Source organism: Zerene cesonia, unplaced genomic scaffold, assembly GCF_012273895.1.
Source record: "Zerene cesonia ecotype Mississippi unplaced genomic scaffold, Zerene_cesonia_1.1 Zces_u002, whole genome shotgun sequence".
In the NCBI taxonomy this organism is placed as follows: domain Eukaryota; kingdom Metazoa; phylum Arthropoda; class Insecta; order Lepidoptera; family Pieridae; genus Zerene; species Zerene cesonia.
The window spans coordinates 3,363,817-3,380,462 of NW_024045132.1; the positions used below are offsets into that span (position 1 = coordinate 3,363,817).

Sequence of the window (16,646 nt, forward strand, 5' to 3'; positions counted from 1 at the left end):
TCTTTGTATGTCAAAATTGTCTGGAATGTAAAATAGTTGGTTTTTTGTTTTTATTTCGATCTTTATTATTTTATTCGGATTGCTATTTAGAATGTAATGGAAACATGTGTATATTACTAACAATGGGTATGAATGTATATATGAATTTTAAAAAGATTGAGAAAGATTTCACAATATTTAAAAAGAAAGATGGTTTGGATTATTAATTCACATTTTTTCAATAAATTTGTCGGGGGAAAACTAAATGGGGCTTGCAATACAGATATAAAGTTGATTTATTCCCATGTTATAAGCGTTTTTCAATTGTATTCTTAAATCCAATGCTCTGTAATTAGCTAACGATATTCTCTTCAAAGGGAATAAACACGCAGACATCGTGCGAACAAAAACATCAAAACCACATGACAGCCACGTAGGGACACGTGTCTTGAATATGGTTTATTGATTGCGAATACTTTTAAATAGCTCGTACCGTTTACACAGTCTCTGTATATTCTAGAAACAATTGTATTTAAAAATTGATATTTATTTAATTACATCAGAATCTGACATTACTATATTAGCTTGTTAATATAAAAGAACCCTTAACCATAAAGTAGAAGAGTACTTTAAAAATAAATTAAAAGCTCGGCGGCCCGCTATAGTCAAAATGTTTAAGAAAAGTTTCCAAATTTTCAATCATTACGTAATTTTCCTCAGAAACTAGCTAGAGGATAATAAATAGAAAACTCATGATACAGTTGCATTCACAGTAAAGCAGCAAACAGAAAGAAGCACAGCGGATATAATAATGTGCCACGATTCATAATGTACCAAGTGCAATATCATTATGCGCGGCGCATCACATTTGCACACATTTATCACCACGCGTGTGATTTGAACACCAATAGCGCGTTAGAGATCGTTGCACAGTTTATTAATCGGTTTAATCACAATATTAAACATTTTAAACAGTTTTTTTATACAAAGAAAGGCTTCCAAAAATTCTAATTTTTTGTATGTATAGTTTTATGTTACTGTGACGATTTCTTTTAGAGCCTAAAACCAGAGAAGGAATATTAGTTTTCAAAATTTTACCATCGCTTCGCCTGATGAAAAGCGACAAGCGTGCTGTAGGATGGAGCACGCTTATGCACCCAATAAATGCCTAATCATATTCCTCTTAAACTAAAACTTATTACAGCAATTACAACATTCCGAAGCAGTTAGAAATATATGGCATTATATGGAAATACAGGTGCGTAATATCTGTTTGAGAAATACTTATATGATTGAAATTAATCAAATGTGTTTAACCTTTTAGAAAAAATTCTAACCTCAACAGCTGCTTCTTCAATACAATAATAATAACAGAAATTGAAAATATTTATCATGTCAGATATAGCTTTTGCGACAATCGATCGTTAAAGCAACCAGTAGTAACATTGTAGAAAACCACTTCATTATTCCAAGGGTAATGCTTACAATGGCTGATAAAAAGTACGATATCAAAGGAATAATTGCAAGCTACACAATTCTCCTGTCATTTATAAATCATTTTTTTATAATTCAATATGAACGACCATGAAATTATTTACATAGTGATGAACTGGATGTGATCTGGAAAAGCGGGATTGTTCGGATGTCTCGTTGGTAAGTATGCAGGTTATCACCAGTATATCACCTGATGGTAAGAACTAGAAACATACAGAACATTTTATCGAAGAAGCGTGGTTAATTTTTTATAGTAAAGGAGATGTTTAGGTCCTGGTATACAGCAATGAGTAAATTAGACCTGTTCGAGTACTAGGTTATGCGAATAGAAAGAAGAGCGCAATAAGAGAAAATGTTTATTGTGGGAGTCGAACATGTTTTGGCACGGATTGGAGCAGCTCGAACCGGGGAAGTACTACACCCTTAAGACCAGCGTGAAATAGTAGCATGCTACTGTGTTTTTTGTACGGTGAGTGGGGGTGGCGGTGGCCCATTTTCTTTAAATCACCCTTCCCAGTCTATTCCTTCTTTCAATCCTTTCCATATCCCCATATAAAAGCGAGTTGCGCATTTACACTAACTCTTCGAATGTTCATGGGCAGTGGTGATCGCTTACCATCAGGCGAACCACCAACTCAGTTGCCCGCTGTTAAAAAAATAATATAAAAAGCTTATTGCGAATTTTAAAGTACCAGTATAAGTTTTATTATACAATTATCAAAATGTAATAAAAGAAATGTAAAGAACCCCGGTGTTCACCACCTTATTCGTTTTTCTAAGAACAACTGGCAACCCACTTGGGTGGGCAAGGCATGTCGGCTAGATTTCATTGTCACTGTCAGCATAATTCAGGGGAAATGTCTGTCCGTGCATGTAAATCGGCCCACGTCCATCGCAAATAAATATATCACGTTTAGACGAAGTCAATGGTAACAACGTGTGTATAAATAAAGAGGCAGTGTAAATAAATAATGAATATAACGCGTTGAAACAAAGCGGCCTGCAAATCGAATTCATAGACTTGTTTATATGTTTTGCGGTCTATTACACTCAAACTCTAAAACTTTATTGTATTTTTCAACTTATATAAGTAATTATGAACGGTATTTTTTTTAAACCAACTGAATGGATCAAGAAACTCGATAGTTACTCATTTTAAAATATATTTGTAGTATAATCGTATCGTAGTCACTTTTAGTATTTTATATCGTTATAATTTTTAACGATAAGTATACTAAAAGTGTATTTCTATTCAATACCTTCATTTTATGTTATAGTATATATAAGGTAATAATATCAAAGGAGATAATAACATGTCTTAAAATTTTATTATCTCCTTGCCTCTAAGAAACATATTCAATATGTTTTTAAGACTTAGATCTTAAATATCTTAGAATAATGAAATCATAATCAAGAAAATGATAAACTTATATTTAGTATATATCACCATTTATCTTATTCAGAAAAATTTCAGAAAACACATAAATCCTTAATCCAGTTCTAAGCTGCTTGTATTAGCAGAAATTTAATTACAAAAATGACAGATGAATCTGTACACAATGGACGTGTACGCATGATTACCATCACTTTATCATACAATGAACGTTTTTAATCTTCTCTGAAAAATCAAATCAGTTAAAGAACTTCTAGATCGTATTATGTTCCTAATCTTGAAGCGTTGAAGGGAACTTTGAATTAAGTTTCGTAAGAACTGCACAATGTGGGCTTCCATTTCATTCAATAACATTTCGAGAATTATACACCCGTGGAATTGCCTCCAACCACTCCTGCTAATCTCCCGACCGACACAAAAGCCAGCCATATTAAATCCCATTGTCACAACCGACAAAGATCTTGTCAATTATAATCTGCAAGAAATCTTTCATCGCAAACGTCAAACGGTAGCACAACGCCGCGACCCTGACAAAAAACTTTCTAATAATTTATTTGCAAAACCTGCTCGGGACCCTTCTCAAAGGGCGGCGGGGAAGCGAAACCGATTGCTCGTGACGTGATGGCTTTTGTGTCCATCGAGTATTATGTTGTCAAAATACACGGGGATTTTGTTATTATTTTTATGTTTGCGAGCACACTTAGCACCCCTTTGTGGTATTCTCAGAACGGGGGATGTGTGGCAAGTATAACGATATTTCTATGGAAATGTATGTGAATGGAATAATCGAGCTAAGCCGAAAAGAAAACAACGCTAAGACTGGAATTATATTCGCTGTCTAAATTAAACCCCTCTAGGGAAACATAGCTGTAACCTACATGTCACATGTCTCACTCGCTTGAAAGCTAATAATATTTTTGCGTATAAGCGTCATCTCGCATTACGCCTTCCCCGAATCCCGTATCAGCCCTTATATGTTCCCACTGCTGGGACACAGACCTCCTATGAGGGTTCAGGCCATAATCCACCACGCTGGCCAAGTGCGGGTTGGCAGATGTCACATGTCGTCGAACTTTTGATTCTCGGACATGCCGGTTTCCTCACGATGTTTTCCTTCACCGTTTTAAGCAGCAAGCAGTGGTGGCTCAGTGGGGAGGACCTCGGACTTCAAAATTGATAAGTCGAGGTTCGAGACCGGGCGAGCGTGCAGGAAACAAATTGATTTTTCAATTTATCTTCCCCGAATGTTACCGGCAAATTACACCATCAGATCGCATAAACACGCGTGGCTGAACCCGCGTTTTGTCACGTCAGTCGCTTGGGACTCTCCTTGATATTTATTCAAATTATTATGCCTCGCCTCCCTCTTGTTTCGTTCAAATGAATTTTTCATGCACACGGCGTCTGAGCTGGTAATTTCAATTTTTCCTTGAATCCGAGGGTTATGTTTTGTTAATGTCCTTATTTTAAGACTGAACTGTCTAAGGTGATACAATAAAACACAATAAAAATATAAATTTCATCTGCATACAAATAGTTTGAGTGTTAATTTTCGTATTACTACATTATAATATGATGATGGGATGATGAGTCAAACGAAAACAACTGACTAAAATTATTCATGATTTTATCGTGTATGTATATTACATTAGGTATATCATTAAAAACTTAGTTTATGTCCTTATATGATTCACATAATGCTTTTACGTTTATTGCTTCGTATCTAATCAACAATAAATACAAAAGTTTACAGAACTAAACCAGAGATTATAAAAGTTTCAAAAGTTTTACTTATCACCGTGACAATAGGTCATAAAATGCGGTATCATATAAGTTAAAAGCGATTATTTTGCATTGCGATGATAGGACAAGACGTCTTTTGTTTATCAAAGCGCCAAAAAACAACGTCTTATCACTTCTTCGCTCCATATTACGTGGTACCCAAATAAAATTGCCAACGACATCATAAATTAATTCAGCAATCATTACTTTTTTTGTTTCACTGCCGACATCAATCCTCGGAACAAGACCATCAATGAACGACCGAAAACGGATGGAGCATCGTTTAACATCACAAGCGGCCTTGTCACCAGAAATGGATTCGGAGTGCTATAAATTTTGAGCTGTTGACACGAAACAGAAAATATTTGTGTATTATTTCATGGCAAACTGTGCTGTCGCTGAATAAATTTGTTTAATTTTGATTTAGATAACAATATTTAATAAGTTAAATGATTAATGTATTTGAACTGCTGTGGAATTTAAAGTTTACTCAGCCGCAACAGCGACTGCGTTTGTTTATTTTGATAATGTTTTCATAAGTGTAAATAAGGAACTGGTTTCGAGTGCGACGTAATTATCTCCTTCCGTACTAAAAATATTGTGAATGTTTCTGTCCTTACCGTTAATTTTAGTGCTAACAAAAAACAGTCAAAGTTGTATTTATTTATGTAATTATAATCCAAGTAAGAGCATGATATTTTCATTGAAATATTTGTATGACACCACTGCGCTAATAGGAAATTACCTTGTTATTTGAGGCCAATGCATTAAGCCATTTTTTCATATTTTCATCTGAAGTCATGATATTTTATTTTTAATTTTAATTAATGTTATAAATTTAAAAGTTTGTTTGTTTGTCTCTCTTATATCTATTCGCGACGGGGAGATTTCATTATGTGATTTTTTTTGTCTGGAGATATGAGGCTGGAGAACGGCATCGGATACTAACAACTGCTGTAAAGCGTTTCATTCCTTGAAAATTTTTTATGGGAAGGTACTAGTATCTTCTTGTGTTTGATTTTACGCGAGTGATATACATTTAGAAATTAATGACTTTTAACGGATTAAAAAAAAATTGAAATAAAAATAAATAAAACGCGATTTATTCATTATATTATTAACCCGACGCTTTAACACTTTACACCGAGCGTAGTCACGGGGAGACTACTGCTTATTAAAAGTTTTTAATTGTTGTGATTAATGAAAGTGAGAAATTAAACGAAATTAAAAAACATATACATTATATTAATTCAATCCATTTCAAATACTTATCACTAATAGTAGTAACAGAAACATTCTCAATTATAAAGATAACATAAAAATAAGGTTTAAAAGATGTCCAATAAACGTCGCCGGGCATTAATTTGTAGACGCGTTTGCGACCCTCATTTATAATGATTAGCCGGTCATAACGTCTGTCGACCAACCTCTCATAAACTACCCCAATGTAAATATCACCCTTTATCTGTCTTTAACAATTTCGTAAAACGCACTAAACCATAGTCGGAATATAAATTACACAACTACAACGAACACATTTCAACAAGAAAATTAACTGCTGAAGCAAATTGAACTTTACCACCAAGTAATAAGGCGTGAACACTATAAATTTTAACGCGAAGATTGCTAGAATTATTTTGGTTATTTTAGCAGAGAACAGCCTCTCAAATTGCCCCCTGCCAATAAAAAAGGGGAAGGCGCGGGACTGAATTTTGTTTATCGCCATCTTTATGGTGGGCCACCATTTATTTATACTGATGCGTATGTGTCTTGTAATATAATACTGTGGAATAAAGCTTTTCGTTAAGGGAACGAATTTCACGGTGCACAAATTTGTATAGAAAATAAATTTAACATTGCCATTGTTCGATTTGCTTGAATAGTGTTTGGTGCAGTCGATCGTATAAATTATGGGATGGATTAATCGATTGTAATTTTAAATTGTATTTATGGCATTACTTTACTTGTGAAAGATTAATCACGCATGAATGTGACATCATGCGTGTATTATAGAGTTATTAGTGCGATGTTCACACAAGAAATACCAAGATTAGATAAGAAATCTGAAAGTGCGGAAATAAAAATTAATTGGTGTCTCACTTGCATATTCTATAATGCGTTATTTACATATAAATGTAGGTTGTCAGGTTTATAATGTGTTGAATGCACGACGTTTTAATTAATGCGATCTAAATTAAAATATACTGAGTGAATGTCGATATTATCGATAAATATTAAATATTAACGATGCAGTCATTTAGCAATAATTTAAATGCTGTATACATTAGCTTATTTATAAAGGACGTTATAATTATAATATTAAGACGTTATTATTCGAACTCACAACATATTTAATTAACAAATACATTGATTAGAAAACATATCTGGCTCCTATCTTGCCCTTAAATAAAAAAATCTCTTACAAATAAAGATAGCGTTACGTCCTCTACCAAGAAGACATATGTTTCAGGGTTGTTGTTTATTATTATTTCACCCCTTTAATCGCTACCATACGTTTACACAATTTTGACCCTTATACAGTGTATTTTATTGTTTAGTTTAATGTAAATTATTATTTCCACGAACGTGTTTAATAGTTGTTTATTGTGCAATGTGCGTGCTCTCATAGAAATTCAACTTGTATTTATTGTTAGAACTGTTTATTCAGTCAGTGATTTTATTATCGCCCGCTTCTCATTAGAATAATTAAATTACGTCATTTATAATTTAAATTTTGCATGTATTTGAAATCAACACAAGATTATACTATTCTTGGATATTTTATTATATTATTGAAATTATTTGCTTCTTAATCTAAAATTAAGCTGTTACCATACAAATAACTGGAATTTCTAAATACCTATCTACTAAGTGGTGCTGATTAAATTAAGAGATACTGGATAGATTAAACCATAGAATTTTCTAAAAGAAGTCTAACGGAATGAGAGGTGTAATATTTGAGTGCCCCAATTTTTGCTTGTTTGAGAGAAAAGAAATACCTAGAAATTCTTTATCACGAGAGAATTAGTCACTATTTAACCTGAACACTATTATTATGGAAATGCTTTTGTAAGCATGCAAGCATAGGAATTGTTGTAATGAAGGTCACCATCTTTCATCAGCATAGCGGCTTAGCAGGTGAATATACATGTTATTGGAGATGCCAATATTTTAGTTCTCTGGTAATTTCGCATATTAACACACGCATTCTATTAAGTATCAGTAAGAGTTAGATTTAAATTAATCTATTTACCGAAGACTAAGACTGTTGCAAAATTCTTAATAAGACCTCTAATCTAATACCTAGCCATTAATAAAATACATTAAGTGGAAATCACTTGATCACTGATCACTGATCATACGTTTGGTTGTGATATGCTGATAAATAAAAACAGAATTCCTCAAATTCGACATCAATGGAATGGTATTTGACATCCTAACACAATGATTCAAGCAAATGAAATCAACTTTAACCTAGATAATAAAACTTGTTAAGCTTATCTCAATAGTAAAATCGCTCCAGCATTTCTTGGAATTTTTTCATAATAAATTATTTATGTGCCTTTACATATTTTACCGTCATAATTCTTTATCCTTACGGAAAGTACAGTCGGCAAAAGGCTAAAGCCGTAAACAGTAAAGTAATAAAATAATTTAAGACAATAGTTGTTGACGCTAAGCGCCAGCTTTCGGCATCTTCACGAAATAGTACAATTGTCACTCATTATGGAACTCATTAAACATTGTTTCTTGCACTTTTGAGATGTACCGGCTATGTGCGGCGCTGAAAGGAGCGGACAATGTCGCTCTATACTCTCAAATTTTTAAGGTGTTTCGGAGTAGGTACTTTGTAAATAACTCACTTTATTTAGTACATGATACTTTACTTTTTATTGTTTATAAAGTTTTCATTTAATTTATACTAATATTTTTGACTAAATGAATCAACATCATATTCTTGGTAAATCCTTCAGAAAGAAAATCATGTACTACATCTAAACGTTCTCATAATAAGAAAAACAAGAAGTTTTACAGTTCACCAACTGTTCTAATTTATATTTAATGTACCTTCCACAACTAACATACAACATTACCATTTAATATAGTATTCCATTGCGTTCTCCATACCACTTCGTCCACACCAAATCGCTCTACCGTCAGTTGCATAGCCGCTAGCAAGTAACAACGTTTTGTAAAATTATTTACAACGGCGGCATCCACAAAAGCTCTCTATTTATTGCGCCATAAATACTGATACTACAACGATATTTATTCCACCTCACCTGTTATTTATCGCTTTACAGCCGCGCCCTGGTTTTTACGCGTTACAATTTTACATGACGTCCAATTCAGCCTGTCACGTTGGGCATCTTGAGCGATTATAGTTTAATTTCAGAGTTAATTAAGATACAAGGGCAGTTTGTTTTTATAAGCCCTCTGATCAGCGGACAAATATAACAAACTACTGTACAAATGAATTTTGTCTTTTTATTCACATTACTTATATAATATACCTGACCTGTGTATATTTGTTACCCTTTTACGCGAAAACCACTGAATGTATTTTGGTGATACTTGCCAGTGGTGGCTAATGTACCAGAATTATATCTGAAAATACTTACTGAGGTGAGACCAAGCTGGTATTATAATAAAATTAAAACCACGGTCTACATTTTCGCCCCAATTCCATATTTTCCACGTATAAAATGCAACTTTCTACTTTTGATCTTATTAGACGGTTTATTTCACTGTAAATTTTTATAAATTACCTTTCCATATTTTCCAAACTTAGCTTTTGTTTTAATTTTTCTTTCTAAGCCTTAATATGATTTCAATTCGAATACAAGAAAGACTCAATCATAATAAGTATTAACCATTATAATACAAAGTTTTATTAACAAAAGCATATGTCTTCCAAGCGGCCCAGCAAGCACGGTCCTTAATGTTCTTTGAATGATATTTAAAAAAGCGAATTTTCTTTTATTACTCAGTTAATTAAGGTGAGACGTAGGTAACTCTGGGGACGAGGGAAAATTTTATTACGAAAAGATAAAAGTCACTTTTAAAGCAGATTCCGTTTTATTTGCCCCTTATCTCTAGCTACGATAACATTTAACAACATAATAAATATTACAATTAGGGGTTGAATAGATAGGCAATTTTATGAGTGGTTTTGGGGGGTCCAGAGTCAGCCGTAAAGTTTCGCTTTATGGTAATGTATGGTAAATATTTATGAACGTTTCCTGTTGAAATCAAATACTGGGAATGCATGTCATTATGTCTTTTTATTATGTATATATTTGCCATTTGATCTGGCTTTTAGTATACCTGTGTGAGACTTGAAGTAAATTCAAATAGGTTTATTTAGAATAAAGTTTCTATTGATTCAACAATGTTATAGTAATACCTATTATAACATATTGAATTTATTGTGCTTTGTTAACGCGTATTATGATAATGTACATGTTATATTTAGGGCCTGGGGTGACATTCTATTGTATGTAACTGCGTTGACTTTTAACGATATGCTCTTAACAACACAACATATTACTGACTCCGTTACTGTGAATATCTGACTACCTAATCCTGAAACTTACCTTCGCACCTACATCCATCTGTCCAGACAAAAACATTTGTGTGTTTATGTCATAACAATCCACATTCAAAACGTCAATTAAGTCCTGTATCACCACGTCACGTCGGTAATGAGTTAGGTCATTGAAAGCATTGCCGGATGCGGCGACATCAAAGCGCCCGGCGCTGGCGGCCTGCAACACTCGAGTTTGTTAATACAGCTGGAGACAGAAGTTCGTGTCACGTGGTATTGCAAACCATTTGGTGTTTATCAATGACTGCAATTGTCGCTGCATTTTGGTGTAAAAAGGACGATTATACGGCTTATATCAACAGCAACCTACAGCCTTAATTACCAGCATTATCAACTTGACATGCTTTCTTTTAAAGCTTGAAAATATTGTTGAAAATATGTTTGTTTATATGATGTAAAGTTTTGAAGATACATCGGTAGTTAATGCAAATAAATAAAAAAATGTATATTTTCTGTATTTGAATATATTACGTAGTTACAAATAATGAAAATAGTTGCCAGAGTAGAGTTTAGCATTTTTCCAAGTAATGCTTACAAATATATTAAGCAAAGTGAAAATTGTTCTTGCATCATCATTATAACAATAATGTCGATTAATCTATTTAATTAAAATACGTAATAATATATATAATAATAATTAATTTAATTAATCTGTCTAATTAAAATTAATTTACGCGATGCGATAAAACCTAAACACAATATAGATAATATATAAACGTAATAGTTCTATTATAATACTCCCATTATACACATGTACAGTTCATATAAAAAAAATTGCTAAGCTCAAAGACCATCAAGCGAAATGAAAGGTTCCCTTTTTGTCCCTTTAATAATATGCCGTTTACACGTAAATAATTTATTCTATTGACATGTAATTGGGTTCGGATATCCGTAAAGCTGTTAACTCATGCGTGGTCTATTTTGAAATGGTTTTTTCTAGTCTTTGTGATTGCTAGTGTGGTTACATGTTTGGGATACCAAATTCGTACAACAGGAGTTGATTGTATCGTGAAGATATTGTAATACACATTGGTTAATTTGTTAGAAGTTGATGCAGCGTGTGTGATGTTTATTGAACTATAACGTTTCGTTCGTTGATCAAAATTGAAAATCAGCTTAGGGCTTTTACTTTTGTGGTTAATGGTAAGGGATGTGAATAAATACCAACATCATTATTGAGTTGAAGCATGTGCAATGATTTTCTGTGTTAAAAAAGACGATTTGAGCTTCATTGTATGGACATATGCTGCAATTTATTTCTAGCAAGAATTTGTTATGTTTTGTCAAAATCCTAACATCAATTTAATTAATTACTAAACTTATAAAACGTATTCAAATTGGTTAAAAGGCTTATCAACATCATACTCCGATAAATGATTAAGGAATTTGTGAGTTTCGTGGCCATAAATAATTTCTCACTTCGCTTGTTTCATCTCTGAGATTGAAGAACAATTAAATTGATCAATGATTTCCGAGTTTCGTGTTTTATTGTATACTAGATGCGCCCTGCGGTTTCATCCGCGTAAGTCCGTATCCCGTAGGAATAACGGGATAAAAAGTTGCCTGTATGTTATTCCAGTTCTCCAGCTGTCTACGTACCAAATTTCATTGCAATCGGTTTAGTACGTTTTGCGTGAAAGAGCAACAAACACACCCACATCCTTACAAACTTTCGCATTTATAATATGAGTAGGATTAGTAGGACTAGTAGGATGTTGCTAACTTATACATTAAAACCTGTGTATAACATCACAAAAGCGACCAAAGCGCAATACCTACATACAAGCATGAGTTTATTTTGTCAGTGTATAACATTTTTTTCAAATCGATATCTTCTGCTAAATCAGTGGCTTTCTATTGTCCGTTATCGCCTCGCTATCTGCTACAGACCAAAGCTATTTAGATAAGTCGTTTTATCTATAATGCTCCGATTACAACTTATATATAGGTTTATATGCTGCATAAGCTCAACTTTTGTGCTTTTGTTACTTTTGGTTTAGTAAACTTTAATAAAATTACCTAAATATTTAAATTATATATGGCGCTGCTAATACACAGTATTATGAGTAGGTTAAATATAATATATTGTCCAACCATATACTAAATCCCTACTAATTATTTAATAAATTAAGTGTTAAGTGATTAAAATGTAATCTTTAGAGAAATAAATATCTTTAACCGTAATTATAAATGCGATAGTATCACTGCTTGTCTCTTTGCGCCGAAACCATTGAACCGATTTGGGTGAAATTTGGTACTAATGTAACTTGAGGCCTAAGAAAGGACATAGAATGGGTTTTACCTGGATAGCCACGGGAGCGGAAACTATACTACCTTTGACTTCGCGGGTGAAGCCGGGAGCGGAAAGCTAACTTATAATATATTAATGAATGCAATTATTATTAAGCCCTGAATATTTCTTTATAGAAACTATTCATGGAAGTCAACTTTGCATAAATTATTTATTTTTTACAAATACGTTTTTCAATAGTAGTTGAAAATTGTTACCTACTATTTTTATTAATCTTCTTAAGGTTCACTTATCTTTCTTAGAGAACAATGATATTTTAAATCGTCCTTAAAAATAATACAATACAGATAAATCTTTTTATTTGTAATTACAATACAACGGATTAACATTCTTAAAAAGTATATTTCAATTATTTAAAGCAAAGCTTTAAAAACTTTTAACACCACGATTTTGCATCTATACAAAAGCCTAAACGTATAATAATACTCAAGTACAATAATACATTTTATAGCACATTTGCCAAAACATTGTAAAAGGGAACACGCTTGCAATGTACGTAAAAGATTTTAAATAAGTGATAACTCTCCATTCGAGACACGTACGAAATGATTTAGTCACAAACTCGTGAAACCATAAATGCGAGGCGCCCATTCCACCTAAATAAACACTAAAACGCCCGTGTTCCTAATTTATAGAAATACGGGCCCGCGAGACCCCGTATCGCAATAAACATGTTTTTTGTTTAGCATGTCCGCGCTCTGTCAAATATATTACAACCCGCCGTGTTATTTACGACCTCTGTCGTCCGCCCATACGTTATACTTACTATCTTTGTTTGGACACAATAAGCAATATTTCTAAAGGCCCCGACATGCTCGCAGCTGTTGATATGGGTTTCCAAATTGACATATTTAATTTGATCGCTACGGAGGGATCTTTTGACCGGGCCGTGTTTGACAGGTTTTAGTGTCGGATTAACATTAACATTATGGACTTTACGCTGTCAATGGAATGAAATACTCGATCATAAACGTTGACATCAAACGTGTACGTGGAAACGTAGTACAGATCAATTTTCCCCTTTGAACTATGGAACAAAGACGGCAGTAAAAGAGTAAGTAGTTTCGAATGTGTCAGAAAAGCGCCGGCGAGAGAGCGGTGTCGAAAGCGTAATAAAAGTGGCGCGGAACAAAAAAGCTACGGAGTGTATCGGGCAGGTAGACGCGGCGGTTCAAAGCGATGCCGTCATGGGTGGCTCGCCAACGCCATCGCACGTCTCAATCCGCACCAGGCTGCCGGCCATACCGCCTTTCCTTTTTCCCCTACCGCAATGCAGCTATGTGTCGTTTCCGCTTTATTTTTTATGATCGTACTCTGCAGCGGAGAGGTATAGTGCAGCTCTTCTAACAAAGACTTAAGATAGCGCCGTCCCTGTCGCGCGGGGACGGCGGCGGGGAATGAACGTCGCGCTCTAGTGGGGTCTCGTCTCTCACAGTCACCTCGACCGCCGCCACGGACGCACGCATTCGTTGCAACATTCCGCGCGACCACAGAGTAGTTTGTGTTGAGAGCTTACAGTGACTAGCGTAAAGTTTACAAGTGATCGTGAAAGTTATTCTCCAAATGGTGGTGCTTGAAGACGGAGGAATGATGACTAGCAACCCCAATCAGTATCTACAGCCTGATTATTTAACTCCTCTTTCATCCTCTGTAAGTATTTTATTTATTTACAATACTTAAAAAAATAAATTAAGCAAAAAAAAAAATTAACATAAAAAAAAATATTTGGTATTTCTAAAAATGGTATTTATTACTGGATTTTAATATTTTTTTTCTTTTGTTGCAGTTGGATTCCAAGAAAAGCCCGCTTGCGCTTTTAGCGCAAACTTGCAGCCAGATCGGTGCCGACACCATGCCTTCTAAGCCTCTGCTACCTTCTCTGGACAAGAAAAAATCAGTGAATAGTGTTAATAGTGATTCAGTTAGCCGTTCGTCACCTAATGCCCCAAAAATGGATAAACCCCGCGCTACCCCGGAAAATAAGCATTTAGCATTTAAACCTTATGAAAATACAGTTGTCACGAAGAAACCAGATGAAACCCGTCCTTCATCTAAAGCAAGCTCTGACAGTTCCGATGATAAAAAGTCTGGAAAGAGCACACCCGGACGTAAATCAACTCCGCCGACGACAGAAAATGGAAAGAATAGCCCCGGCAATGAACAAAAATCTTCTTCGTCCAGTTCTTCAGGCACTAGCCCGATCATTCGTTCTGGATTAGAGGTTTTGGGTCATGGCAAAGACCACCTCGGTGCCTTTAAGAATATACCTGGCTTGCCTGGATTTAATCCGCTGACTGGACTTTGCTGTCCTCCTGGCATGGAACAACATGCGAACCCCGCATTTAGACCCCCGTACGCTGGAGCTCCGTTCAGTGCTCACCATGCAGCAATGCTGGCCGCCGCCGCCGCGTTCCCAGGGTCTTCACCCAATCCCTATCTTGGTTATGCTCGTGTTAAGACACCTGCCGGCGGAGAAACTTTAGTTCCAGTTTGCAAAGACCCCTATTGCACTGGATGCCAATTCTCAGTGAACAATCATCACTTGCTCATGAGCAACGGATCTTGCCCAGCAGGCTGCACTCAGTGTGAACATCAGAAATACAACTTGGCTATGGCTATGGCTCTATCTCAACAAGGAGCCGGTGGCCTCCCATACCCGCAAGTGACGCGCCCGTACGTGTGTAATTGGATTGTAGGCGAATCGTATTGCGGGAAGAGATTTGGAAATTCTGAGGAGCTCTTGCAACACTTGAGAAGCCACACGGCTGATGGATCTACACCTTCATCGTCGGCCTCATCGCAGCCGTCGCTATTAAATCCATTGAATCCTCTCTTCACTACGGCTGGACTTCGCAGTGCTTACTCGACAGCGCCTCTCAGCCCACTTTCTGCGAGTCGGTATCATCCTTACTCAAAAGCAGGCCTCCCTGCGAGCCTGGGAACTTCCCCATATGGCGCTTTCAATCCAGCTCTCGGTCCGTTCTATTCCCCATACGCTATGTACGGCCAAAGACTCGGAGCGGCGGCCGTGCACCAATAAATCAGTGTAGTGATCTTCTAAGTCGACGATTCGGATGGACATGTTTATTGTTGTATTGTCCAATTTTCTTCTGTGATATCAATAGACTCTAATTTATAATAAGGCGAAACGCGCCATGACAAATTTAGTGAATAGTGCAATGTAATTGTAAGTTAATATTTAAGCAAACTTGTTAGTTTGTGTCTACGCGGGTGATGAGACTATTTTGAAGACTTTGTACAGCCAAATGTGTGTAAATAACGATAACTATGTTATATTATAATGAATGAATTATTTCAAATATATCTACGTAAAATTTATATTTTCTTTTATTTAACCATGATATTACACATGCTTAAAAATAAAACTCTAATTTACAATAATACAAATAGTTCTTCAATCTTTATCAGAGAGATATTCTTATACTAAATCGCTAAAGTAATAAAACAAATATAGTACACACTAAAATTTTATGTTCAAGTGTATATATTTAAAAAATTGTTTGCGCTTTATACACACCAAGTATAGATTTACTGACATTTTTATCTCTTACAAGATTAGTTCTCTGGCAATAAATCTCATAGAAAGCGCATTAAACACAAACATAAAACTGAATTATACGCCATCAAGTTGAAACGACTTTCCAACTATGGCGCAGCAGCAATAAACCCAACAGAATGATTGATTAATGTACCTCTAACACACACATTAGTGCCGTCAATCAACAAACGTGGCGTGATAAAACAAGACTACAATCACGCAACACTACGCCCACCTAATGCGATAGAAAAAACTCGAAAACAATTTAACTTCATTGAAAACATACAAAAAGAAATAATATAATACACGCAAAGAACCGCTCTCAGCATTAATAACAGAACCGTGAGCTGTCAGTTCTGTTAATGCCGAGTTTTTTTAATAAATGTTATTTTGATTAGGCCCACGTCATGTCGAAAATTCAACTGTCAAAAGCATAATTGGTCGCGTGAAAAGATGGGAAGACAGCTGGCAGAGTAGTTGAAAACAGAGGCTAAATTATTTTATCTCCACCATCCATTTC

The 16,646-nt window shown here is 34.9% G+C and overlaps 1 protein-coding gene across 1 annotated transcript; it reads left to right on the forward strand.

Annotated features, from left to right (window-relative positions):
- The first annotated feature begins 13,936 nt into the window (after positions 1–13,936).
- LOC119838337 (zinc finger protein Noc) lies at positions 13,937–15,906 on the forward strand. The gene is made up of 2 exons (XM_038364251.1): positions 13,937–14,217; positions 14,354–15,906. The coding sequence occupies exons 1-2, from the start codon at positions 14,131–14,133 to the stop codon at positions 15,605–15,607; spliced, it is 1,341 nt and encodes a 446-aa protein (XP_038220179.1). The 5' UTR covers positions 13,937–14,130; the 3' UTR covers positions 15,608–15,906.
- The last annotated feature ends 740 nt before the right edge of the window (positions 15,907–16,646 follow it).